Source organism: Catharus ustulatus, chromosome 2, assembly GCF_009819885.2.
Source record: "Catharus ustulatus isolate bCatUst1 chromosome 2, bCatUst1.pri.v2, whole genome shotgun sequence".
In the NCBI taxonomy this organism is placed as follows: Eukaryota; Metazoa; Chordata; class Aves; order Passeriformes; family Turdidae; genus Catharus; species Catharus ustulatus.
The window spans coordinates 16,349,491-16,374,545 of record NC_046222.1 but is presented as its reverse complement, the minus strand read 5'-3'; the positions used below and the strand labels follow the sequence as shown (position 1 = coordinate 16,374,545).

General features: G+C 57.7%; 2 protein-coding genes across 6 annotated transcripts; one reads left to right on the top strand and one right to left on the bottom strand.

The window, feature by feature from the left end:
• The first annotated feature begins 535 nt into the window (after positions 1-535).
• Positions 536-4,385, top strand: LOC116993169 (short transient receptor potential channel 2). The gene is made up of 9 exons (XM_033053521.2): positions 536-791; positions 1,080-1,218; positions 1,322-1,477; positions 1,784-1,941; positions 2,122-2,198; positions 2,338-2,540; positions 3,144-3,225; positions 3,376-3,515; positions 3,754-4,385. The coding sequence occupies exons 1-9, from the start codon at positions 747-749 to the stop codon at positions 3,954-3,956; spliced, it is 1,203 nt and encodes a 400-aa protein (XP_032909412.1). The 5' UTR covers positions 536-746; the 3' UTR covers positions 3,957-4,385.
• Positions 4,350-24,375, bottom strand: NUMA1 (nuclear mitotic apparatus protein 1). Of its 5 annotated transcripts, XM_033053510.1 has the most exons (25): positions 24,291-24,375; positions 23,304-23,987; positions 21,531-21,603; positions 20,509-20,597; positions 19,056-19,135; positions 18,277-18,359; positions 18,115-18,195; positions 17,750-17,834; positions 17,239-17,365; positions 15,680-15,834; positions 15,218-15,335; positions 13,705-13,822; positions 13,226-13,366; positions 12,777-12,899; positions 9,663-11,768; positions 8,924-8,965; positions 7,981-8,049; positions 7,662-7,876; positions 7,320-7,566; positions 6,305-6,572; positions 6,075-6,208; positions 5,763-5,963; positions 5,335-5,445; positions 5,080-5,247; positions 4,350-4,875 (listed from the first exon to the last, which is right to left on the bottom strand). In XM_033053510.1, the coding sequence occupies exons 2-25, from the start codon at positions 23,465-23,467 to the stop codon at positions 4,840-4,842; spliced, it is 5,034 nt and encodes a 1,677-aa protein (XP_032909401.1). In that variant the 5' UTR covers positions 23,468-23,987; positions 24,291-24,375; the 3' UTR covers positions 4,350-4,839. The 5 variants fall into 5 exon arrangements, with proteins under 5 accessions (XP_032909401.1, XP_032909405.1, XP_032909403.1 ...); XM_033053514.2 differs by lacking the exon at positions 23,304-23,987; XM_033053512.2 differs by lacking the exon at positions 24,291-24,375 and having other exon boundaries at positions 17,239-17,362; positions 23,304-24,277.
• Between the last annotated feature and the right edge of the window lie 680 nt (positions 24,376-25,055).

The following is a 25,055-nucleotide window of genomic DNA, read 5'->3' as shown; positions in this document are numbered from 1 at the left end:
GCCGCCGCCTTGCCCCCGCCCGTCCCTTTCCGCCACGGCCTCGCGGTGTTCCGGGAAGGGCACAGACGGCTCCTGAGCTCCGCCCGCGCGGGGCCGCGGCGCGGCGCTGCCCGCGGGCCGTGTGTCCCGTCAGGCACCGCGGCGGGCCCGGGACTGAACCGGGGCGGGAGCGGGAAGCGGCGATCGGGGGATCACGTGATCGGGCGGCGGGAGATTCGGGATCGGTGCGATCGGGATGGGGGTGAATGGGGAGCTGTGGGGTGAAGCACGGGGCTGGGAAATGGAGAGGCTGCGGGCAGAGCCAGGGGTTTAATTGGGCTGAGAAAGTGGGGAAGGGCTGGGAAGCTACAGCGATAGCAGTCTGGGGCGTTGTTTGTGGGTCTGGGAACGCGGGCCGTGGAGCTGAAGGGAGATACGGGTGAGGACTTGAGGGCACTGGAGATTAGGGCTGGATGTGGATGGCACCCGGGTGGTAGAATGGTGGTTTGTGGGGTGAGCTGGGGGCACAGGGGTGGCTGAAGGGGGCTGGGGGGTTGTGAGTCAGATGTGGGGATTAGTGCTGGGACAATGACCTGAGCGGTGGTAGGGCAGGTCTGGGCAGCACCGGGGCGGTGGGATGGGGCTGGGGAGCTGCTGAATGGTTCTAGAGCCAGGAGATGCCCAACTCTCCTCTCCCCACACCAGGTACGGGAGAGATGCAAAGGGAAATTGCGTTCTGGCACAGCGTTGTCTCCAAAGGATCCTGAATGGCTCCGATTAAAATCAGCTATGTGGTGTCCTTCTCCTCCCAGGTGCTTGATGGTTTCCTCTGATGGGCTGGGTGTGGGAGTAAATCCTCTGAGCTGCTGGGGTCTCGGGACAGGTGGGTCAGGGTGTGACAGGGTGCAGCACTAGCTCTCCTTGTTAGGCGGAAGGGCAACAATTCACGTGATTCTCCCTCTCTCAAAATGGGGTGTTGTTCCTGTAGGCTATCAGAGAATTCCGTGCTTCTCCCCTGTGCCCAGAACAAGCTGGAACTGGAGGGGAAGGTGTTTAGGGAAGGGCTGGTGCATGATGCTGTATCCCTACTGTGTATGCAGGACCCCAAGTACCCAGCAGAGAACCTGCTGAGTGAGGATGGCATACAGCCCTGGCTTGGCTGCCCCAAGAAGCACAGCAAGCATCTGAGTGTGGAGCTGCAACTGGAGAGAGCCAGTCCCATTGGCTACGTTGACATTGGTACTTCCCTGTCCCCCACCCCTGTGCAGGAGCCAGGGCTGTGCCCCACAATGGGGTCAGCAGCTCTAAACCCCCATGCCCCTGTCCTTCTTGCTGCTCCCAGGGAACTATGGCTGCGCCTTTCTGCAGATTGAGGTTGGACGCTCCTCATGGACCTGTGACCAGCCCTATCTCACCTTGGTGCCCACTGTTACACTGATGACTCCAGCCGAGTCGAAGCTGGACCAGAATCGCTACGGGGTTCGGATGTTTAAGGAAGGTAAGGACTGATCCAAAGGAAAAAGGCAAGGTGGAGAGCTGTGAGCCTGGTGGTGGGATGAAGCAGATTAGGGGGGATGGTGATGGGATGGGGCTGGCAGTAGGAGAGAAGAAGACAGATAGACCAGGGGTTAGGGTTGCTCATGGCCTCAGGAAAGCTGTCCCAGCCCTGCTTCCCTGCCCCAGCCTCTCTTGTGCCCATAATTCCCCAGATGTCCTGTTGGCACAGCAACAAGCAGAGGTAGTGGTGGTGTTGGGACGGTGGTCAGGGCCGTGCCTCATCCACCCCAGCTGCTGTTCCCCACAGCGGATTTCTCGGAGCTGACAGTGGGGCAGAAGTGGGACCGTGTTCGGCTCACCTGCAGCCAGCCCTTCAGTCCGTGCAGCCGCTTCGGGCTCTCCTTCATCCGCCTGCGCACACCACAGGAGCAGGAGCCTGACCCCCCCCGGCCACCCCTGGACACAGTAGGTGTCTCTTACACCTTCGTGTATCCCTCTCCGTGGGGAGACAGCAGGAAGGGGCTGCTCCTCCACAGGCACTGCTTGTGCCCCATGGAAAGCTCAGGGCTGAGCTAGGGGCTGTGCCCAGGGTGGTGGGCACATGGGAGCTGTCTCAATTGCCTGGGGCCTCCCCTTGTCCCACAGGAGATTGCCAAGCTCTCAGACACACCCTGGTGCTCCAGCCCTGCCTTTCGCCAGACTTCCTTACCTGAACCATGCTTGTAAGTGGCCTGGTGTGGTCCATCCCACCCTGTCCCTGCACAGTGTGGCCTGGAGCCCTTTGAGGTGCTTCCTTGTACCCTAGAGCCCCAGCTCCCATCAGCTTTGTTCTCCTGCGAGGCTGACACTGCCTATCCTTAGGAGATCCAGGGAGGAGGAGCAGCTGAAGAGCTGCCTGTGGAAGCTGGAAGGGGCTGCCTGGAGCCCGACCCACCTCAGCCGCTCTGCCCAGATGGTGCTGCTGGCAGCGCAGAACCAGGCGCTGAGGCCCAGAGCTGGCACGAGCACCTCGGGGGCTCACCTGGAGCTGCCGGCCGAGGATGTCGGAGGTCCTGCGGTGTCAGGTGGGTTAAACTGCCCAGCCATGTCCTGGGCTGGTCCCAGCCACTGTGGGCAGCAGGGCAAGGGGGAATTCGGCCCCTCTGCTCAGGTGAGACCTGCAGAGCAGCTCTGGGATCCCCAACATCAAAAGGGTGTGGAGCAACTGGAATGGGTCCAGAGGAAGCCATGGAGATGTGCTTGAGGGCTGGAGCTCTTCTGCTGTGGTGACAGGCTGGGGTGCGTGGAGATGAGAAGGTTCTGAGAACTGGGAGCCCCTTCCACTGCCTAAAGGTGCTCCAAAAGAACTGGAGAGGAACAAGGGCCTGGGAGGGCAAGACAAGGGGCAGTGGCTTCAAACTGACAGAAGACAATGTTAGATGGGATATTACAAAAAAATTCTTCCCTGTGAAGGTGGTAAAATACCAGCATAGATTGCCCAGAGCAGCTGTGACTGTCTCATCCCTCAAAGTGTTCCAAGACCAGGTTTGATGGGGCTTGGAGCTACCTGGTCTAGTAGAAAGTCTCCCTGCCCATGGTGGGTGGGCTTTGAACTAGATGAGCTTAAAAATCTCTTTCTACCCAAACTACTCTCTGTCTCTGATTCCCTACTGTCTGCTCTTCCCTAGGCTCTGCACTGGATGTCCCTGCAGCTCTTCCAAGAACCTGCAGGCAGCTGGACAGGCACTGTGCTCCCAGCCCTGCTGGCAGGTAATCCCATGGGTCACCATCTTCCTCCTGCTTTCACTCTTGCCATTCACTGCTCTCAGTCTTTCCCAGATGGTTCTGGGCCCAGCCCTTCACTCTTTTGGGCTGGCAGAATGTGGCATAGCGTGCCTTCAGCATGTGACTCCTCTACAGGGCTCCGGCTGCCACCTCAAGGACACCCAGGATGAAAGGAAGAGCCCGAGCCTGTGGCCCCCGAGAGAAACGCATCAGGAGGAATGACAGGGGCCAGGCCAGCAGTGACAGGGGGACAGGTGTCTGCCCCATCTGCTCAGGTGGGTGCTTGGCAGGGTGTCCTCTGGTGGCCAGGAGACCCTGAGCAGCAAATGGGGAATAGTGGTGGCAGTTCTGTTGCTGGGACCCATCGCTCCTGCTGAGGCCCTGGCACTGGAGGAACCTCACACTGTATTCCCAGGCTGCCATAAGAACCATCAGGAAGGGTATCAGTCCAAACCCCATATCATCCCAACACCAGTGAGCCTGTGACAACCACATCACTTTCCTTTTCCACAGGCTGCTTCCTGCTGGATGTGCTCCCCACACATGCCTCTCAGTGTGGAGAAGACCCTGCTGCAGCCTGGCCTTTCTTGTCCTCTGATGCCTGGGTATCCTGCCCCATTTGTCAGCTGCCCTTTGATGTGGCAGAGGTGGAGCAGCATGCCAGCAGCTGTGGGGAGACACCAGGGGCCCTATCCTCACCCCAGGCCCTGCAGTAGGATAGCAGAGCTGGGGCCAAACCCCTGGGAGCTGAACCTGCAGTACTCCAAAGGGCCGACACTACAGCACCTGGACACTTGTGGCAAGGCTGGTGTGAGGATGGAGAAGATGCTTCCAGCCCCATGGCAATGTTTGATGGGGTCTGAACTACTGTAATGGCAGAAGTTGCTACTGGAGAAAAATAATTTAAAGGAGAAAAAGAAGAAAGGAATCTGCACTCTGCTTGGTGATACAGCAGATTCCCTGGGTGAGCATCCTGCCTTGGGACACCCTGTGTAGTTCATGGGGACAGTGAGAGGACAAGGAGGAGGTTGTGCTTTTCTTTCCCTCGGGCCCTGATAAGGGTTTCAGTGCATGTGAACTGTAGGAGAGAGAAAGCCAGGATGCCCAGAGAAGTGAAAAATACACTTTATTTACAAGTAGAAACATTTAAAAATGCTGCCTCAGCTTCCCTGGGAGGAGCAGGAGGACAGGGCAGGTGGGGGAGTTCCACACACAGGGAACAGGGGTGGTGGCCCTAGGGATGCTAAGATTCACCTCTGTCCCTGTAACGGGGTGCAGGATCTCCCTGGGGAGAGCTCAGCCCCTCCAGCTGGAGCCTGATGCCAGCCCCTGCATCCCCATTTCTAGCCCTCAACCCCTGCACATCCCCATGCCTTGGGTCCCAGAAGGGTTTAGGCTGACAGTAGGTGCAGGAAGGGCAAGGGGGCTTTGCCATGCCCAGGGCACCTCCACAGTTGTCAGTGGGATCTGCAAGGCAGTCATGTGGGTGAACCCCACCTGTTCCCCCTCCGTGCTCCTGGGTCCTGGGGGGAAAGGGAGAAGTGAAGGGGTACAGGTGGGGGCCAGGGCAGAGCCAGCAACACAGGGACTGGGGAAACCTCAGGAGGGCTTGTCCTTGCGTGACTGGCGACTGGCCTGGAAAGGACAGAGCAAAGGCAAGAGGTTAGGGACCATGAACATGACTGGGGCACCATGATGGGAAATGCTGCTGCCATGGTACCTCAAGGACAGCAGGGACTGTCTCCCTTTTCCCATGGCCTCTATGAGCCAAGGCAGGGGTTGGGGCCACTGGGGCAAGCATGAGCTCAGAAGCGTGCCTGGGGGTCAGGCAGTACCTACCTTGCCCTTGGGGGACTTGGCAGTGGCGATGCGGGGTGAGCGGCGGGTGCCGCTGCTGGTGGAGGGTGTGGGAGTGCTCCTCTGGGCACGCATCCGGCCCAGCAGGTGCCTCCCCATCTTCCTGGGCGTGTTGAGGATATTGAATGCCATTGACTGGCGCCTCTGAGCCTGCAGAGGAGGGGCAGGACCATTAGCTCAGGGTGGGACAGGACAGAGGAGTCCCTCCTGATCCCTTTTTTTCCCTCTGACGCTTACCTGTGTGGCTGGGGCTGGCCGCTCACTCTCTTGACTGACCTGAGAGCTGCTCTGCTCGCTGCGGTCTTGGGTGGTCTGGGGCCGTGGGAAGCAGCTGGTCGGCTTCTTGGACTGGAAAACAGGGGGACTAGTTAGTACTGTCATCTGTTGAGCTAGCAGCAATGAGGGAACTGAGGGGATGGAGTGAGGGTAGCAGTGCCCAGGGAAGGCAGAAGGCTGAGCCCTTCGCCTCTGGAATGGCCTCCTTGCCAGCACTGAGAGCATGACTAGGTGGCACACCACTGGATGCTGGGAACACTGGGCACTGGGATCCAGGATCAGTGGGAATGTGTGGCCAACAGGGGTGTTGGCCACAGCAGCTCCCTCAAAACCTGGAACACCTGTTGTTCCCAGTAGGGTGCTGTGATGGGGGACTGGGCTGAGCTCACCGGGGGTGTATCCAGGCCCTGCTGCGTCTCCTCGGAGAGGCGCTTCCTCTGCTGCCGGGTAGTGATGCTGCTGGCCTGGGCGCTGTACTGGCTGCTGGTAGCCATGATCTGCGAGGGCAGCATGCTGGCACGTCGCAGCGTCTCTTCTGGGTCCCCTGTCTTCACTTCCTCATCCGTGATGGTCCCCAAGGAGGTGGAGGGCTGGAGAGGGCACGTGGGAATGTTGCCAAGGGGCACTGTCCATTCCCAGACCCCCTCCCAAACCCCAGTTCTGGAGAAAGGGCTGCCTGACCTCCCCCTCCCACCCCTTACCCTCTCTACGGCGTAGCTGGTCTTCAGGTGGGGAGGGCGGGCCTTGTTCCGCCGCTGCAGCTCTGCAAGACGGTTCCAGTCTTCTGGCTGTTCCGGCTCATCCTGGCACATGCCCAGGCTCAGGGTGCTGCGGCCTAAATCCAAAGCAAGGAAGGATGAGGGGTGTCCCAGGTAAGACTGATTCCCCCAAGCCAGGGCAGAACCCCACAGCCAGCAGTCTAAGTGCCTACCCTGCCCACCGAGGCTGGTCCGCTGCAAGCGCAGGGAGCTACGGGTGGCCGGTCGGTACCCAGGGAGGCCCAACAGTCCTGAAGTGCCAGGGTTCTTCTCTGGGGAGGAGGTTTCCAGCTTTGCAAGTGTTTCCTGGGAGGGGAAGCTGGTGAGGGAACGGGTGGAGGCACCTGAGCGCAGACGACCCTTAGCAGGGGAAGAAGTTTTTGTGGACTGAGCCAATGGCATGTTCTTGACACAGACCAGTTCCTCAGACTCTGCCGGTTTCTGGGAGAGAAAAATCCACACATGAAGGGATCACAGATGGGTTTAGGCTGAACAGACTTTAAGAGATCATATCCTTCTACCCCCACTTCCCTTGGCTGGGATGCCTTACACTAGACCAGGTTGCTGCAAACCCCATCCAACCTGGCCTTGAACACTTCCCAGACATGGGGCAGTTACAGCTTCTCTGGGCAGCCTGTGCCAGGGCCTTGCCACCCTCACAGGGAAGAATTTCTTCCCGGTATCCCATCTAACCCTGCCCTTTGTCACTTTGAAGTCGTTCCCCCTTGTCCTGTCACTCCAGGCCCTTGTCCAAAGTCCCTCTCCAGGTCTCTTGGAGCCTCTATAGACACTGGCAGGAGCTCTAAGGGCTCCCTGGAGCCTTCTCTTCTCCAGGCTGAACACTCCCCACTCTCCCAGCCTGTCTCCAGAGCAGAGGGACTTCAGCCCTTGGAGAGCTTCTGTGACCTCTGTCCTCACTCCAGTAGCTTCATGTCGTTCTGATGTTGGGGTCCTGGAGCTGGAAGCAGCTCTGCAGGTGGGGGTCTCACCAGAGTGGAGCAGAGGGGCAGTATCCCCACCTTGCCCTGCTTCCCACTGTGCTGGGGATCAGCCAAGGACATGGCTGGACTTTAGGCTGCCGGTGCACAGTGACAGATCATGTTCAGCTTTTCAGTTCCCAGCACGCTGGGTCCCTTTGCAGTGCAGCTCCTGATCCCTGCATTCCCCCAGCTGGGGCCCCCTGCTCACATCTGTCATGGTGATGTTGATGGTAGTGCGGCGCCGGGCTGAGCGGGTCTTGCACCCGGAGTCGAGCGAGATGTCATCCGGGAAGAAGCTGGTGCTGCTCTCCAGCTGTGACCGTGTCTCACACGCGATGGGGGTAGAGTAGATACTCTCCATGGATGCCTTCCTCTCGGCCCGCTGCTGAGACAGCAGTGACTCTTCACTGTCTGATGGCACCGCTGAGATGTCCAACTGAGAGCTGGTAGCCTTCCTGTAGAGACAGGGCACAAGGGTAGCACCAGCAGGCTTACCAGGTCATCAGGAACAGTGCATCTTTGGGGTGCTGGAAGCAGATTGATCTGGTACCTGGTGGAGCTGAGCAGCTCTGCCTCCTCAAGGCTATCAGTGCTCTGGTCAGCCACACTCTGGCGGGAAGTCTCTTGTCCCTTTGCTGTGGCAGTCATCACCTGGAACTTGCTGAGCTCCTTCACCTGTCGTTTGGCAACCTCAACCTGTGCCTGCAGCTCTGCCACCTTCTCCTGATGGCTGGTAACTGCTGCCTGCAGCTCCCCTTCGAGTGCCTATAGGCAGGGAAGAACTGGCTTAGAGGCAACCCAGGAGAGCCCCCTGGCAGCACCAACAGCTCCAGGGCTCACCCCCTGCCAGGCTTTCAGTCCCTCTTTACCTTAATTCTCTGCTGCTGAGTGCAGGTGGCCTTCTCATGCTGAGTCAGCTTTTTATTCAGCTCCTCCACCTGGAAGAACATGGCTTGGTGAGACCAGCTCCAAGTACAAAGCGACCATCTTCCTGTGGATGAGCACATCCCCTCCTCTCTAGCCAGCTCTAAGGCATGACAAAAATTTCCTGCCACAGGGCAACCATTCAGCACCCCCCACAGCCAAGGAAGATTCCAGGATATGGCAAGGTGACAGTCACCCCATGCTAGTCGTAACAGGCAGGCTGGATGAAGGAGCAGCCACATGCTGGAAGCAAAGCCTGTGTTAAGCTCCCTGCCCCAGCTTGCAACCTGGAGTCCCACAAGTCATCCAGCACTCTTGACACAGGTAGAACTTGGTGCTGCAAGTTCTGGCCTGACCATGCTCTCCCTGCTCCAGGGGATGCTTGAGGAGCCCCCAGCCCCCTGGACATAGTCGCAAGGCCTCTGCAGAGTCCTGGGCAGCTCTGGCTGAGACTGGACAGGGAAATGGGGCTTTTCCAGCATTGTTTCCCAAGTGCTAATTCCCACCACATCTGAAATCAGTGCTGCTCTAGCCACATCGGGACCATGCTGAGCACAGCTGTTCCTACCAGTTGTGGCAAGAGCTGGGCCTTGATTAAAAGTGGGGGGGAAGCCATCACAGCACTGAGAGTCCTACATTGAGGAGCCCTGGATGTTCCCAGCAGCCACTTGCTGTGTGTGCTGCCATGACTAATGTGAGGGGGCAGGTAGCAGGACAGGACCCCTATTGCTACCCCCTGGAGGTGAAGGTGCTCAGAGACTGGGAGCCAAGTGCCCCATGGCTGGGTCCATATTGTGAGCAACTCACAAGAGGAGAGGGTGGGTCCAATGGGAAGTGACAAACAAGGAGGGCTGTGCACTAAGCAGCCCAGCACTTGGTGCATATTACCTGCTTAGTTTGGTCCTTCTGGATTATCTCCAACTGCTCCACCTTCAAGCACAAAAGGTAGAGGTTAGTACACAGCTGGAATATAGACAGTTTTTCATAGAACTGTGATACCATTTAGGTTGGTAAAGCCCTCTAAGATGGACTCCAACTATTCCCCCAGCACTGGCAAGACCACCACTAATCCATGTCCCCAAGTGCCATGTCCACATGTCTGTTAGATCCTGCCAGGGATAGGAACTCTACCACTGTCCTGCGCAGACTGTGCCTTGGCTGGACAACCCTTTCAGGGAAGGAACTTTTTCCTAATATCCAACCTAAGCCTCCCCAGGCACAACTTGAAACCATTTCCTATTGTCATGTCACTTTGTTAACTGGGAGAACAAGTTACCTGGGGAAACCCCCATGGCTGTACCTTCTTTTCAGGGAGCTATTTCACCCTTTCAGGGAATAAATGGTCCCCCTGAGCCTGCTTTTCTCCAGGCTTAGACCCCCAACTCCCTTAGGCTGATGCTCATCAGCCTGGTGCTCCAGATCATTCCCCAGCTTTGCTGCCCCCTTCTCTGGAAAGACTCCAGCACCTCAACGTGACAATCCCTTTCACACCTAGGAATGTGTCCCAGAGCCCCAGTCCCCATGCTAAGCAGGACATGAATTCAGGGGTGTGCAGAAGGCTGAACACACCCCTTTTCCAGGAGGGCTTCCTCACCCTCAGCCCTCCTGCTGGGAGTGGCACCCCTACCTGAGTAGTCAGTCTTTGCTTCTCTTCCAAGAGTTTCTTCCTCTCTTCCAGGGCTGCTGCTTTGTTGCTCTCATACTTCTTGCTCATGTCCTCCAGCTTCTGTACTGCTTCCTTAGCCTCCTGCCTGCTGCTGGTCACCAGCTTCTCAGATGCTGCCCGCAGCTGCTCCAGCTCCTGCATGTGCCGCTGCCTGGCCTGGCCCAGTTCCGCCTCCAGCTGCAGCTGCCCTTGGCTGCGGCTCTTGCTGAGCCCCTGGTTCTCCTCGGCCAGCCGAGCGTTGGCCTGTTGCAGCCCTGCCAACTGTGCCCTCGCCTCTGCTGCCTCAGCCTGCAGCCGCTGAATGGCCCGGTCCCGTTCTGCCAACTGCTCCCGCAGTGACGGCACCGCAGCCACCTCCAGCTTGGCCTGCGCCAGCTCGGCTTGCAATGCGGACAGGGCTTTTGCTCTCTGCTCCAGGTCCTGGTGGTGCTGGCTTTCCAAGGAGGCACGCTCAGCCTGAGCGCTGTCGAGCTTCTGCTGCAGGGCAGCCAGGAGCTGCTCCTTCTGTAGACACTTGTCCTGGCAGACCTTTGCCTCCTGCCGCAGCTCATCCTCCCGCTCGCTCTGGCAATGGCGGTCCCTCTTCAGGGCCTCGATGGTCATCCGCTGCTTCTCCATCTCTTCCTGGCACCGCTGCACCTCCACCTTCATCAATGAGCACCTCTCAGCTGCACGGGAGGCTGCGGTGGCCATCTCTGTCTGCAGCACCCGCAGCCTCTCCTCCAGCTTCTTGCTCTTCTCTGACTCAGCTAGGATCAGGCGTTTCAATTCCTTGCTCTCCCCTTCCTTCTCCGCCACCTGGCGACGGAGGATAGAGACCTCTTGCTCCAGGCTGCTGATCATGCTGTTCTTCCTCTCCATCTCCTGGAGACACTGGGACACTTGCTCCTTCCAGCTCTCCTTCTCCTGCACGGCAGAGCGGAGGGACACCAGCTCCTTCTCTGCAATACGCAGCTGATCCATGGTGCCTTCCAGCTCCTTGGATTTGAGCTTCTCCTGGGAAAGCTGCTGGGAGACTCCCTCCAGTGCCTCAGCAGCCCTCTGGGCATCTGCCTCCAGCTTGGCCACGCGCTGGGCTGCTGTTTGCTCTGCCACAGCCATCTTCTCCCGCATGGAGGAAATCTCAGCCCTCAGCTTCTGCTCCTCATTCTCCTTCTCCTTTGCCCATGCCTGAGCGCTGGACAGGTCAGCCTGGAGGCCAGCCAGCCGCTCTGCCTGGGCCTCCAGCACAGCCACCTTCTCCTGCTCAGCCTGCAGCTGCTGGCAGGCCCGGCTGTGCTCCCGGCTCAGTGCCTGCATTTCCTCCTTCAGCCGCCTGCACTCTTCGTCCTCCCCTCGGGCAGCAGGAGAGGCTCCCGTGGGCTGCTCCCGGCTCTCCTCCAGCACCTGGCGTTTGGCCAGCTCCTCACTCCGCTCCAGCAGAGCTGCCTCTCGGTCCTGAACCAGCTGCTGTCTCTCTGCCTCCAGCTCAGCAATCCTGGCCAGGTTGCCCTCCAGGCACTCAGCTGCCTGTCTCTTCTCATCCTCCAATATACCCTCAGTGTTCCGCAGGGATTCCTCCAGGAGCAGCAGCTGCTCCTGCAGGCGGCTGTTCTCCCGGGCCAGCTTCTCCTTCTCAGCCAGCCTCTGCTGGCTCTCCTTAAGTCTGCCCTCCAGCTCCTGCAGCTGGGCCTTCAGTGCCTCAGCTGCCATTCCCTGCTGCCGCTGGGCACCCAGCTCCAGGATCTGGGCTTCCAGTTCACCGACCTTGTGGCTCAGTGCAGCCTTCTCCTCATCCACGGCCTGCAGCTGGCTGCTCAGGGATGTGTTGGCCTGCTGGAGCTGCTGCAGGGCAGAGTCCCTTTCCCGCAGGGTCTGCTCATGCTGGGCATTGAGGGCAGCCAGCTGTTCAGCCTGGTCCTCAGCAGCCTGTGCCTGCAGGTCTCGCTTCAGCCTCTCTCGGGCCTGGTGGCTCTCAGAGAGGGAGTTCTGGAGGCTGGTGACAAGGCTGTCCAGCTGCTGCTTCTCCTCCTCCAGCCGCGCTCCTTTGGCCGTGAGGCTGGACACCTCCTGCTTCAGCTCCTCCAGCTGGTAAAGAGAAGAGCAGGGAGACTGTACTGGGTCTGACTGAGAGAGATAGTGCTGCTCAGCAGTAGCCAAAACACTGGTGTGTTATCAAAACCTTTCCAGCTATCCATGCAAAGCACAGCACTGTGAAAGTATCTAAGGGAAAATTTACTCTTCACCTTTTTCCCCCTGCAAGGGTCTGGGAGTGGGGAAGATCCTGGGAGGGGACACAGTGAGGCCAACTGACCCAAATTAACCAAAGGACTATTCCACACCATGTGGTGTCAGCTCAGATATAAAAGCTAAGGGACATAGGAGGATGGGGGGCATTCGTTATTTTAGTTTTTGCCTTCTGAAGCAACCACTCCCTGTGTTGAAGCCTTGCTTCCCAAGAAAGTGTCTAAACATCACTCACTGATAGGAAGTAGAGATTAACTTTTCTCTTTGCTTATGCACACACAAACTTTCTCTTTTCCTTTTTTGCTTTAGTAAATTGCCTTATCTCAACCTACAAGTTCTTTTCCATCTTATCCTTCTCTCCTCTGTGCTGCTGGAAAGCAGAGTGATAGCGGGGCTTGGTGGGCACCTGGTGCCCAGCCAAGATCAGACTACTCCAGGGACAAAACATTCCAAAGCATTCACCCCCTGGGTGTTACTCAAGCTGTAGCCAACATGCTCACAAGAGCCCCCCATGCTGCATCCCACTGGGAGCTGCCCAGTGCCTGCCTTCCCTCCCATCACACCCCCAGCACACCTTGCTTTCCCCTCAGCCTTAGGCCACTCTGCTCCCTGGGACCAAACACCTTTTTTTCACCATGCAGGAGACGTTCTCTTCACAACCAATTCACTGGGAGCAGTATTTACAAATTCAGCCCAAAAGGGGTTCTCCCAGAGTGCTCAGCCCCACATCCCCCATCCAGCAGCAGGCTCTGCCCCACATGGCTATGCCATGCAGCTCGTGGCCCCTGCTGCTCTCTCCAACTGGAAGAGTTTACCATTCAAACCCTTGCTGCAGGAGCCACAGTGTACCTTCAAAATGTCACCCATGACTTCTCCCTTCTCCTGGGTGCTGCACTCCTCCAGCTTGGACAGCTGGTCCTCCAGCATAGAAATCTTTCCCTGTAGAATCTCGATTTTCTCTTCTGAGCATTTCTGGGGACAGAAATGGGACTGAGCATGGTGCAAGAGAGAAGAGCCAACCAACCAAGGAGAGGCAAAGCCACCCAGTCAGTATTGACACCATGCTTGTCTCTCCCCACTGCAAGGACAGCAGCCTGCCCCACCATGGAAAACCCTTCCTAGGAATAGGGAGAGACTTCCCACAGGAGCTGACAGCTACACAGCTTCTCCCTGTGTGCTGGCACAGATAGGCAGGAGGCTCCTGGCTGCTGCACTCTGCTTGCAGTTGGCATGTCCCCCAGCTGGAGGGGCATGGAAGAGCTACAGGGGGGCACCCACCCTGCCCTAGGCCCCCTGACCTTATCCTGCAGGGCAGCATGCAGCTCCTTCTCCAGCTGTTGCTGCTTTTCCTGCGACTGTGACATGGCACTGTTGTGCTCCTCCGAGAGCTCGTTCAGGGCTCGCTGCAGCTGGACCATGTTGCTGGCGATCTCCCGCAGCTGCCAAGTGAAAATCCACCCAATGCAGAAGAGGGTCAGAGTGTGCCTTTGCTGTCCAGGGCTCTGCCTACTCCCCATTCCCAAGAGCTGCAGCACACATGGCCATGTGGGTTCTGGGTGCTCACCACATGCAGGCAGCTCCACCCAGTTCCCATTCCCCCACAGTTCCTATTTGGACCAGCATCCAGAATCCAAGGCAGGTTTGGTTACTGGGTCAAAGATCACGTTAGCAGAACCATAAACACCCCAGCATCTGGCACTGCCATCAAATCTTCTCCCTAGGTTCCACCACAGCCATCTGGGTTGTGGGGACACAGAGATGACACTGCACCCCATACCTTGAAGGAAAGATCCCCATTCTCTTCAGAGAGCTGGTTGATTTTTCGGTCCATCTGGGCTTTTTCAGTCTTCAGGTCCTGGCACTGCCTGAAGGCCTCATGCAGGCGCCCCACGAGGCTGTGGGAAAGGAGGTGGTTAAGGAGGGGGTGCATGCTGGTGGCAGGCAAGGATATCACCAGGGATCAGTGCTGCTGGATACTGCCAAGGAAACTAAAGGCTCCAAGGGATCTCCACACCTTGCTGTGACTCTACCATCACCCCAGCTCTAAAACTGGGTCCCAACAAGTGGCAAAGCAGAGTAGAGATAAGCAATGTTTCTGCTTTGCAGAAGCCAAATCGCTCCAAACTGAGAACATAGGCAGCTGTTGGACTCCAGCCACACCCCTACAAAGGTAAATAAGTGAGGAAAGGACAAAAAAGACATGGCACTTGCAGTGGAGGCTGGGCAGCCTTCCTGAGTAAACAATGGCACAGGGACAGAGCAAAGATCAGAATGCAATGTGACAGGTGATTTCAAGTGTGTGACAAAGCCCAGTACATAGGATCAAAGTAAAGGCCTGGGAAACGGGCTGGAGTCAGGAGTTCCAGGATCACCCTGAAAGCTTCACCTTTTCCAGGACAGATGAGACCCACATGGGCAGCACACCCTTTTCACATAACAGAAAAGCTGCTCCCATGCAGGGTTTGGGTTAAGAGTGGACTGTTAGAACAGGCTGCATGGTTTGGGACTGGATCCATGCCCACTGCAATAAAAATGTGCTGCAGGCCTTAACTGCCCTGAGGGCATTGGCAGTGTGATGGACTGACCCCACAGGTTGGGCAGCAAAGGAGGAGGGGATTCTGCTCCTCTCTGGTGGGATCCCATCTGCAGAGCTGCCTCCAGCTCTGGGGTCCCCAGTATCACAAGGATGTGGAGCTGCTGGAGCAAGGCCAGAGGAGATGCTCCAAGGGCTGCTAGAGACAGGCTGGGAGAGACCAGAGGGTGCTCAGCCTGGAGTAGAGAAGGCTCCAGAGACACCTCAGAGCACCTCCCAGCACCTAAATGGAGCTCCATGACAGCTGGAGAGAGACTCTGGATAAGAGTCTGGAGTGACAAGACAAGAGGGAACAGCTTCCCACTGACAGAGGACAGGTTTAGATCAGATATTGGCCAGAAGTTCTCCTTGAGAGGGTGGTGAGGCCCTGGCACAGGTTGTCTAGAGAAGCTGTGTCTGCCCATCCCTGGAGGTGCTCAAGGCCAGGTTGGATCAGGCCTGGAGCAACCTGGTCTACGGGAAGGTGTCCCTGCACATGGTAGCTGAATGAGCTTTAAGGTCCCTTCCAACCCAGACCCTCTCTTGATTCTGTGCCTGCTGTCTTCTCCCCAGGGCACAGCAGCAGAGGACCAAGGTGGTTTGCTTTCTCCCCTGTTTTATGCACTGCTAGAGAAGAGACAGACAATATAGAGTCTGGGGATGTGGGAGTGACAAGGTCCCACCCAGGAGGAAGGAGCTGATGTTCCTGGAGGATTACCTCTCATTCTTCTCCCTCAGCTCCTCAATTTCTTTGGGCTCCAGACGGTCTTCAGCTTGCTTCTCATTGAGCTTTACCAAGCGATCAATCCGCTGCTGCATCGTGGTGATCTGAGCATCTGGGGAAGGGGCAAAAAAGGGCCCATTACCAACTTTTCATGTCACCTGAAGCCCCCACAGCAGCATTTCTGCACAGAAACCCTCTGCAAGAGATCAAAGAGCCAGACTACCAGTGCTGCTGCTCAGCATAGGTGTTGCTTCCGTCATGGCTTTTGTTGCCCAGGATATATAAGGGAATACAAGATGGAAGAAGGAACCTGGAGTCTCACTTGCGGCCTGGCAGGATGGACCATGTATAAGCAGAGTTGAGGTGGGGTCACAACAGCAAAGTCAGAGAAACAAGGGGAGATCTCTGCCCCACAGACCCCTCCCTGCACCTCAGGATGTCCTGCTAGTGACTGACCCTTCTCCATGACGAGCTTGTTATTCTCGGCCACCTCCACCTCCAGCTCTTCCCGGTTCTCTCTCTCAAAAGCCAGCTGCTCCTTCAGCCGCCGCAGCTGAAACTGGGGGGTCTGCATGATGTCCCCCATGGGTGAAGATGGAGTGCAGGGCAGGCTGCAGGGAGACACACACACACAGCTGGATTATCCTGAGCCAGCCCAGGCCCCATAGAGCCAGATCCACTCTGCTACCCCCATCTCTGGGGCAGGTTCTCCTGCCCGGCTCCCCAAGGAACTGCTGCCTTAAAAATCTACGAACAAAACAACACACATGAGACAATTTCAATAAAGGAGGTGATATAAAAGCTGCTCTTTAATTGGAGGCCTACAAGGGCAAATATGGAAAAATGCCCCTGGAGGCCTCCAATTAAAGACAGGCTTTCATATTACCTCCTATATTAAAATTGTTTTTTATGTGTGTTGTTTTGTTCCTAGGTTTTTAAGGCAGCAGTTCCTCCCCCTTCTGGTTCAACCCTCTTCCAGAGCCCTCCTTTGCTAGTTGTTTATGGGAAAGTGTCTTGGGAGGGTGGCTCATCCTTGGTTCCCAAAAGAACCAAGATTAGGATAGGGTCTTTGGAATGTGTTTTGTTTTTCTGTCTGTCAGGGTAGGAAAAATACTGGAGACAAATAGGAACTATATAACTAAATAACAGTCTACAGAGCTACAAATATATATGAAGGAAATGCAAAAGCAAAAATCGTTTTGGCATCAGGTTCACAGGAATAGCTTTGATGCCACATCACTTGAGCAGAAAGGCCATGCTCCTCCTCCTGCCTGTACTAACACAAACTTTTAAGTGTTGGGCTAAAACCACCTCCAGCATGCCCAGGTGACCAAGGGCTTCTCACAGTGTGACCCCACAGGGTTGAAGCAGTGACTGCCCCCCTGTGCTGGGCACTGATGAGGCACCTCCAATCCTGGATTCAGTCGTGGACCCCTCATAAGAAAAGACTCTGAGGTGCTGGAGTGTGTCCAGAGAAGGGCAACAGAGCTGGGAAAGAGTCCAGAGCATGAGTCTGATGAGGAGCAGCTGAGGGACTGAGAGGCTCAGCCTGGAGAAAAGGAGGCTCAGGGGGGACCTTCTCAATCTCTACAACTCTCTGAAAGGAGGACAGGGCCTGTTGAGTGTTGGTCTCTTTTCCCAGGTAACAAGGGACAGGACAACAGGAAATGGTCTCAGGTTATGCCATGGGAGGTTTAGGCTGGATATTGGTAAAATTCCTTCCCTGAAAGGGTTGTCCAGCCATGGCATAGACTACTCATGGCAGTGTTGGAGTTCCCATGGTTGGAGGGATTTACAAAAACCATGCAGATGTGACATATGGAGACATGGTTTAGTGGTGGCCTTGGCAGTGCCAGGGGCACAGCTGGACTTGATGGTCTCAGAGGGCTTTTCCATCCTGAATGATTCCATGATTCCACAAGGAGCTCAAGCCCAAGCTTATCCCCACCATCCATCCTCACATCATGTCCCTCCTTTCCTCATTCCTCCTGGGAGCCAGGAGGCAGGGCACGTACTTGGCGCTGGGGAAGGAGGCGATCTTCTGCAGCTCCAGGAAACGCACCTCTCGCTTGTGCGGGAGAGAGAACGGTGGGGAATGCTCCTCAAAGCTGCTGCTGGACACACTGGATGAGGATGGCTCTGCTGGAAATAAGAAAGGAGAAGGCGGCTGCCATCTTTAATATCTAAGAGGCTGAGCAGCTGAAATCTCAGGGGCACAAGAACCACAAATTCCAATGGGAATGGAACAGCCCCAATGAGGAAACCATAAAACTGCCCTACATCCCCATCCCTCCTGCTCCACAGTCCTTCCCCAAGGACTCTGCTCCACTGTCAGCATCCCACCTGCTCCATTCCTCCAGGGAAAGGCTGAGGTACTGCTGACTACCAGCAGGTCAGAGGCAGCCCCGCTCTTGGAGTTTACAGGGCACTGTTTTGTAGCTGAGGGCATCTGGTGGTGCAGCTGCCTTTATGGCTGGGCAGCTATAGCAGCAAAAACAGGAGGAAAAGCCAGGGCCGGGCACTTACCTTTCTTCTGCAGAAATGCCTCCAGATTCTCATTCAGGCACTCCTCATTATCCAGCACAAATTTGAGGATTGATGCCAGTTCAACCTGTGTTGAAGGAGCTGCAGAGTTAGTGGCTCTGCTGCAGGTCACAGGCAGCACCACAGCAGGCATGGGGTAGTGGGCAGCTCCCTGCCTGCCTGTGCTGCTGCCCACACTTGCCACCACAAGCTTTAGATAGCCCAAAAGCATCAGTGAGCACCACAGTGCCCACTCCACACTGTCTTTCAATGGAACCCAGGAGGGCAAGTCTCAGAGCACCTCCCCCAAAAGCACTGCTGCTTCCCCCTGCACCCCAGATCCAGAGGGGGAACCCCAAAGGGATTACCTGGGTCTTGTAGTCAAATTCATACCAGTCCCCAGGGTTCTTGGAACTCATAGAGGTGTGATACAGGAGCAGCACAGCCACCTGAGCAAGGCAGGAAAAGCATCACTAACCCCAGGCCAGTCACAAGCACATTGGCGTGACTAAAACATGCCATGCAGTTACCTTGGCCAGCGCCAGCTCCTCTCCATCCAGGAGTTTCTGTGCAGAGACCAGGTTCTCTGCAGCCAATTTGTGCCTGCAGTGCTCTGCAACATGAAGCAGAATTCCCAGTCAAACAGGGAGTGTATGCTGCCTCCCCTGAGGTCACACTCATGGCCAGGAGGGCACTGTAATGCATCCCCAAGGAGAAGGGACATGGGGCAGGATGGGCTCCAAAGCTGAGATCCCAGTGGTCAGCCTTGGCCATTAACTCTGGCCAACTTACATTCCCCTCCCTGGAACCTCACCCTAAATCCCAGCCTCCCCACTTTGGCATCTCCCCTCCAACATCAGCACAAACAGACAGTTCCATCTCTGGAGGGTGGGATATTGTGCCTTTCCTCCAGGAAAGGCTAAGCAAGAGTATGAGATACTTCCCATTTCCCCTCCCAGGAATTCTGATTGGGTAAAGGTTTTCCACTGGGATTTGAAGAGCTTGAGTCCAGGTACTCAACAAGGAAAGCTGCTCCAAGGTGGTATCACCAGGGCAGCCAGCCCTTCACACCCAGGAAAACTCCTTTGCTCTGAACCCAGGCTCCGGCAAGGATTTCCATGTGGAAGTTTCCCATCAGGAAGGTTTCCCTTCCACAAGCTGCTGCAGGAAAGCTGCTGATGCAGGGTGGTGGGGGGCAGGGGGGTGACTTTGTGGAGGGGGAAGCTGCAGACAGCAGATCAGACTCCCTCAGAGGTCAGGGGCATGAGCAGGGGCAGTTGCTTTCCCCAGCATCAGCGGAGGGTCTTACTCTGCAGGAAACCATGGATGAAGGAGATCCTCTCTGGCAGCGGCTGCTCCAGCACAGACTCCCCCTCCTTGTTCCCGTGGCTGGAAGAGTGCAGGGTTTGCATTAACTTCTTTTGGAGGGATTAGACCAACACTGAGTTTTGTGCAGCAGGGTTCACTGAGCCAAGGGCTGGCTCTGGGGCGCTGCTCTGCCTTCCACCCCCACACCAGGGCCAGCAGAGCCAGGGCCAGCCACACCATGCACGGGAGCGGAATCCCCTGGAATCTCCCTGCTGGGAGAGCAGCTGCAGCTGGGCAGCTGACACTCCCCCAGCACTGCTTCCTATTCTGCCTGCCAGCCCTGGCATCCAGCACAGCACAGGGAGTTTGTGGTGGCCACCAGGAGCTCCTCAGATCAGCCAGCTGCTGTGGTGGCTGCCCTGCTGCAAGCCCACTTGATCAAGCAATGGCCAGGCCTCTTTAGAGAGCACACGTCACCAGGATCCCTACTAATCCGAGCTGGAGCACGGACCCAGGAGATTAACCAGGTCTGACTAAATATATCTGCGGTGCAGGCAGCTCCTTCCTCCCCACCCACTGCAGGCAGATCCTTGCTCCAGGCAGGCTCTCCTTACCTCACACAGGAGGTAATCATAGCAGATAGGCTCCCAGCAAGCCTCCCACTGGAAGTTTGAAAGCAATGCATGGCAGCCTCACACCCTCTCAATTTGTTTTGCCAGCTCCTTAATCACCAGGCTTAATCCCGCCTCTGATGCCCATTATGGCCAGCAGATTTCAGTTGCCCCTTGCTCCCAGGCAACAAACACAATTCCTGAAAGAGGCATTCCTCCCACCCCTGCCCAGCCACCGCAGGTCTCAGGACAGAGCAAACAGGCTCCATCCTGACCACACTATACTGAGCAGCCACCTGGCATCCCCAGGCAACAGAAGCACTTCATGAGGCAGAAACTGTCATTCTTTACATTGTTTTCCAGACACAAGGCTTCCTTGGGATCCCAAGCCTGCCGCTTAGGAAAACTTGCTGTGCTGTTCCCTCACCAGAGCAGCATCAAAGGAAATGAATAATCTCCTGTGCAGCTGCAGGAACCCCTGTGCCACTGGCAGCAGCACTCAGATCTTTTCTTCAACGCCAGGAGCCAACCCAGATGTTAAGTGCCAGATGTCATAACAAGTCTCAAACGACAGGAACTCTGACCAAAACATTCCCCGGGCAGCTCTGTGGGAAACATTCCCCAACAGCCCTGCAGGCAGATTCCAGCTGTACAGTGGCACGAAGGAGATGGAGATCCCAGCATCTTATATGCCAGAGGAGGAATAAATACCCCAAGACCCCCACTCCCACCCTGCCCAAGAAGAGAGCCCCTTAGCTCCTGGGGGCCAAGGCCATGGCTCCAGGAAGGCAGCCCAGACCCAGCTGCATGGTTTGAAATGTGCACACAGCTCCCCAAACTCACATTTTGTGGATAATTCTGATGAAGACACTACAGTCCTGGAGCTGGGACAGATGATTGAGGGGATCAGGACAAACCTTTGTGCTGTTGACCTAGAAATGGGGTGGGACAGTCAGAAGGCAGAAACCAAGACAACACTGTGCTGTGCCACCCACCACCACCACCAGTCCTGGCAGGGGACAGCAAGACTGGTCTGCGTGTGAAAGTAAATCTACCCCTTCAAACCACCCCTTCCCAGGGAACATGATCCCCACAGTTCCACATCTGGGAGTCTGGCACAGGTCCCATTTATCAAGCTACTGGAGCCCCTCTTCTCTGGAGAGGCTGAGAGACCTGGAGGTGTTCAGCCTGGAGAAAAGAATGCTCTAGGGAGACCTTAAAGCCCCTGCCAGTGCCTAAAGGGGCTCCAAAAGAGCTGGAGGGACTTTGGACAAAGGCCTGGAATGACAGGACAAGAAGGAATGGCTTCTCACTGACAGAGGGCAGGGTTAGATGGGATATTGGGAAGAAATTCTTCCCTGTGAGGGTTGTCCAGAGAAGCCATGGCTGCCCTATCCCTAGAATTGTTGAAGGCTAGGCTGGATATAGTTTGGAGTAACCTGGTCCACTGGGAGGTCTCCCTGCCCATGGCAGGGCATTCCAGTTGAATGATCTTAAAAGTTCTTTCTAACCCAAACCATTCTATGAGTTTTTGCTTCGACACAGCAGTGCTTTGTGAGACAGATCCAACAACCCCTTTACAGTACAGCTGCTGCCTGCTTCAGGCTCAACTCCATCTCCCAGGCAGTTTCCATGACCAGACCAAGCTATTCCAGCTTTTCTGGTTACTCAACAGGAAAGGTGAGCAAGGCCTCACCTGCAAATTCCCATCTGCCCAGGAACAGTAGGAACTGGGCTACCCTAGGACCTGCCCCAGCCGCAATCCCTCCTGTGACAAGCCCCAGCATCGTACCCCAACGCTCCCAGTGCTGGCAGCAGCATGTCCCACCTATGCAGCAAGCTCCAGCAGAGGAGGGGGGACTTACCCAAGCGAGCAGAGCAGCAACTCTTGCGCTGTGAAGAGACATTGTGGCCAGCCTGTCAGGTCCCTGCCCAGACCTAAAAACATCAAAAGTGGGGGGAGGGGGGGAAATAAAAATGTGAAGTAGAGTAATTATGTTACTAAATTACTTGTAGCCATCACCAGGTATTTGTGGCCACCAAGGGAGGCCAGTTGTGCAGGAGCAGCCAGCATCCTCCTGCTTCCCCACAGGCACAGCGTGGGGAACAATGCTGAGCAGCAGCCAGGTGCACTCCCACAGATTAGGATCCTGACAAGGTATCAACAGAAAACTGCTGCTCAGGCTCCTCATTCTCCTGTTGTGCCTTCTTCCCTCCCTCTCACCTCCAAATGACACTAACATTTCTTGCCTGGCAAGGCAGTGGCCAGGCCATTGAAGCACTGCCAGCTCCCCTTCTCACTGCTGCTAGTGAAAGAACCACCTGCTAGAGGCAACAGGGAGCTCGCTGGGCATCGCTGCATTGGGTGAGAGCAGGGATGAGCTGCCCTGACGTGATCTGGGAACAATGCCAGGTCCCCTTCACAGCGACCTTTGCCTCCACACTGGCTGCCCCCAGGGCCACTCTGGTAGTCTTCCAGAGAAGGGGACTGCTGGGAGCCAAAAAGTCACCCAGATGAGGAGGGCGCTCCTCACCCTGTATTGCACCTGGACACCTGCACCATGACGGGCCAGGAGCCTGGTCGGGATCTGCAGCTGTTCCGCACAGCGCAGCCAATCAGTCATGGTGGCTCTGGGGACTGCAGAGCTCCCACTGCCGTCAGCCCAGCTGGGAAGCATGGGATCCTCAGCACGACAGGTCCTCCCTCCAGTTTGGCTAAAACCCAGCTCCTTGTCCCATCGCTGGGTCACTCAGCAACTACTGTCCCTCCACCCGGTGGCACAGCCGGGACCTCCCCCTAAAAATCCATCCAAAGGTACCGGGGAAAAGCGCTCGTACAGCACTGGATGCAGACCTCGGAGAAAACCATGTTCCACAGACGTCGAGTGGGGTTTTACCAGAACCAGCAACACACCGGTGCCTGGCGTGAGATCTGGACGAGCAGGGCTACCCGCTGCGACTGCGGGCACAGCCTGGCTTGTCACTGCTGACACCGGCCACCCTGAGCATCTGAGACAACGCCATGACCCTCGGTGAGGACGTGCCATTCGTGATGGCAGGCGGGAAGTGCCGGGGGAGCCCGCCAGCGGCCGTGAGCGCCTTCCAGCCGCATCCCCGAGGAGAGCAGCTGCAGGGGGGCGGTGGGGACGAGGAACGAGCCCCGGCGGTGGCGGCGGCCGCGGCGGCATTGTCCTTCCCCGCGTTCCCCTGCGCCGCTCCGGTCACAACACGGCGTTACGCAAGCCCGCGCTCCGGAGCTCCCGACGTGCCAGCGCGCCGAGGGGACGCGCCCGCGGGCCCCGGGCTGTCCCAGGCCAGGGCTCCGGCTGCGGGAAGCAGCCAGGCGGGCTGAGCGACCCACGGCAGCCCCCGCGCACGGCCGGGCCCGCAGCTGGCGCGGCGCGGAGGGGGAGAGCCGCCCCGAGCGCCCGGATGTTGGCGAGCCCGGCGCGGCCACCCGCGGCCCCGGGGATCCGCACCCCGGGGGCTGGCGAGGCGCTGGGCCGGGAATAGTACGCGGCGGCGGAGCTGAGCGAACTGAGCTTTGCCGCCCCCTCCTCCCTCCCCCCTCCTCCTCCGCGCCAGCCCCGTGGAAAACAAAACAAGGAAGAGGCAGAAAGTCTTTGTTGGGGCCTTACCGGGGCCGCGCGGCCCGTCGTCGGCGCGCTGGGGTTAATCCGCCATGAGCGCTGGCAAGCCGGGGAGGGCCGGGGGACCAGCGGCCACGCACAAAAGAAAAGTTGTTGAGCTTCTCTTCGGCGGGGCTGGCAGGCGGCGGTTCCCCTTCCTGGCCCCGGGCCATCCCACGTCACCGCGCCGGGGCCGTGCTCATTAAAGGCGCACGGCACAGAAAGCTCCGGCGCCTCGCCGTGGGGAAGGGGAATCGTCCGGCCCTGGACGCGCTCACTGCCATCACCCTGCCCAGGCCCTGAGACGGAGAGCTGGTGGGGCCGGCACAGACCCGCTCCCGGCCCCAGCGCAGCTCAGGAAAAGTCAGGGGCTCGGTAGAGAATGGCCCCCGATGCTACGTCTCCCTCTAATCTGACTGGAGTCACATCCCAGCTGACCCCCGAAAAACTACCCCCGATACGCACACACACCGCGGCCACGGATTCAGCGGGAACCGGACCCTACGGGTCACCAGCTAAACCAGGGAGCAGTCGGGCGAGGAAGGGACGCTCACCCCTCGCTGCTGTTCCGGAGACCCTCGGAAGTCATCTCCGCAGCGTCTGGGCCGCCTGAGGAAGCTCAGGGCCGCAGGATGGGGCTGCCCCGAGCACGGCACAGGAAGGGCACAAGGAGAAGGTTCCTCCAAACCGGCGCTGGGGGCAGCAGAGGAACCCGTGAGGAGCGCGGCCGCCGAGCGCTGGCGGAGGCTCCGACTTTTCCAAGCCCCAGGAAACGAAGAACCCCGAGCTACAAGGCTCCGGCCGGGACCCCCTCTTCCTCAGGGAAGGGGACGCCGCTGGGCTTGGCCCGAGACGGAGGGTGTGCCACAGGCGTGCCCCGCCGGCCCGAGGGTTTCGCGCCTTGCCAGCCCATGGCACAGCCTCGCTCTGCGGCCCTGAGCCCCGCCGAGGGAACCGCCGGGCCCGCCCCGCGGGTGACCTCAGCTTTCCCCCTACCTTGACCGTGGCCTGGGGATCGTGCTCGTCTTCGGCGTTGCCGGGGCTCCAGCCGTACTGATGGTCTTGTACCAGACTGAAGCCGCCAGGATCTGGGCCGCGGCCGCTCTTATTCGAACGGCAGCGCCCGCCCCCGCTGCTGCCCATTGGGCACCGCCGGGCCGGGGGCGTCACACGGGCGGGCGGACCGCGAACCGCGGGGCCCGGGACACACGCGGGACCGTGAGGGAGAGCACTCTCCAGGTCACCGGGACACACGCGGGACTCTGGGGGAGAGCACTCTGCAGGTCACCGGGACACACGCGGGACCGTGGGGGAGAGCACTCTGCAGGTCACCGGGACACACGCGGGCCCACGGGCTACTAGGGGACACATGCAACAACCCAAGAGAGGGAAGCCCTAGTGTTGAGGGGGTTATAGGGCTGCCTGTGGCCAAGAGGAACACAGGCAGCGGCCCCCCGTGAAGGTAGAGTGACACATGGGACCACGGGGGTGTGTGGGAGTGTGGGTCTCAGCCCCCACTCAGAAGAAGACACGAGGGGCGTTGTGTGGAGCCACATGCAGGGCACAGAGTACTGGAAAGCCACAGTGAGTAAGGGGACAGGTGGGGGACTCTGGTGCTGTGTCACATGCAGACACCCCATAGTGCCAGCTAGGCAGGGGTCCTCACCAGCCCCTAAACCTGTCCTGACCTATTAGTGGGGCCTCATCTCACTTGGGCTTGTCCCCATGGCCACAGCCCTATTTCATCCTGTAGAGGCCCAG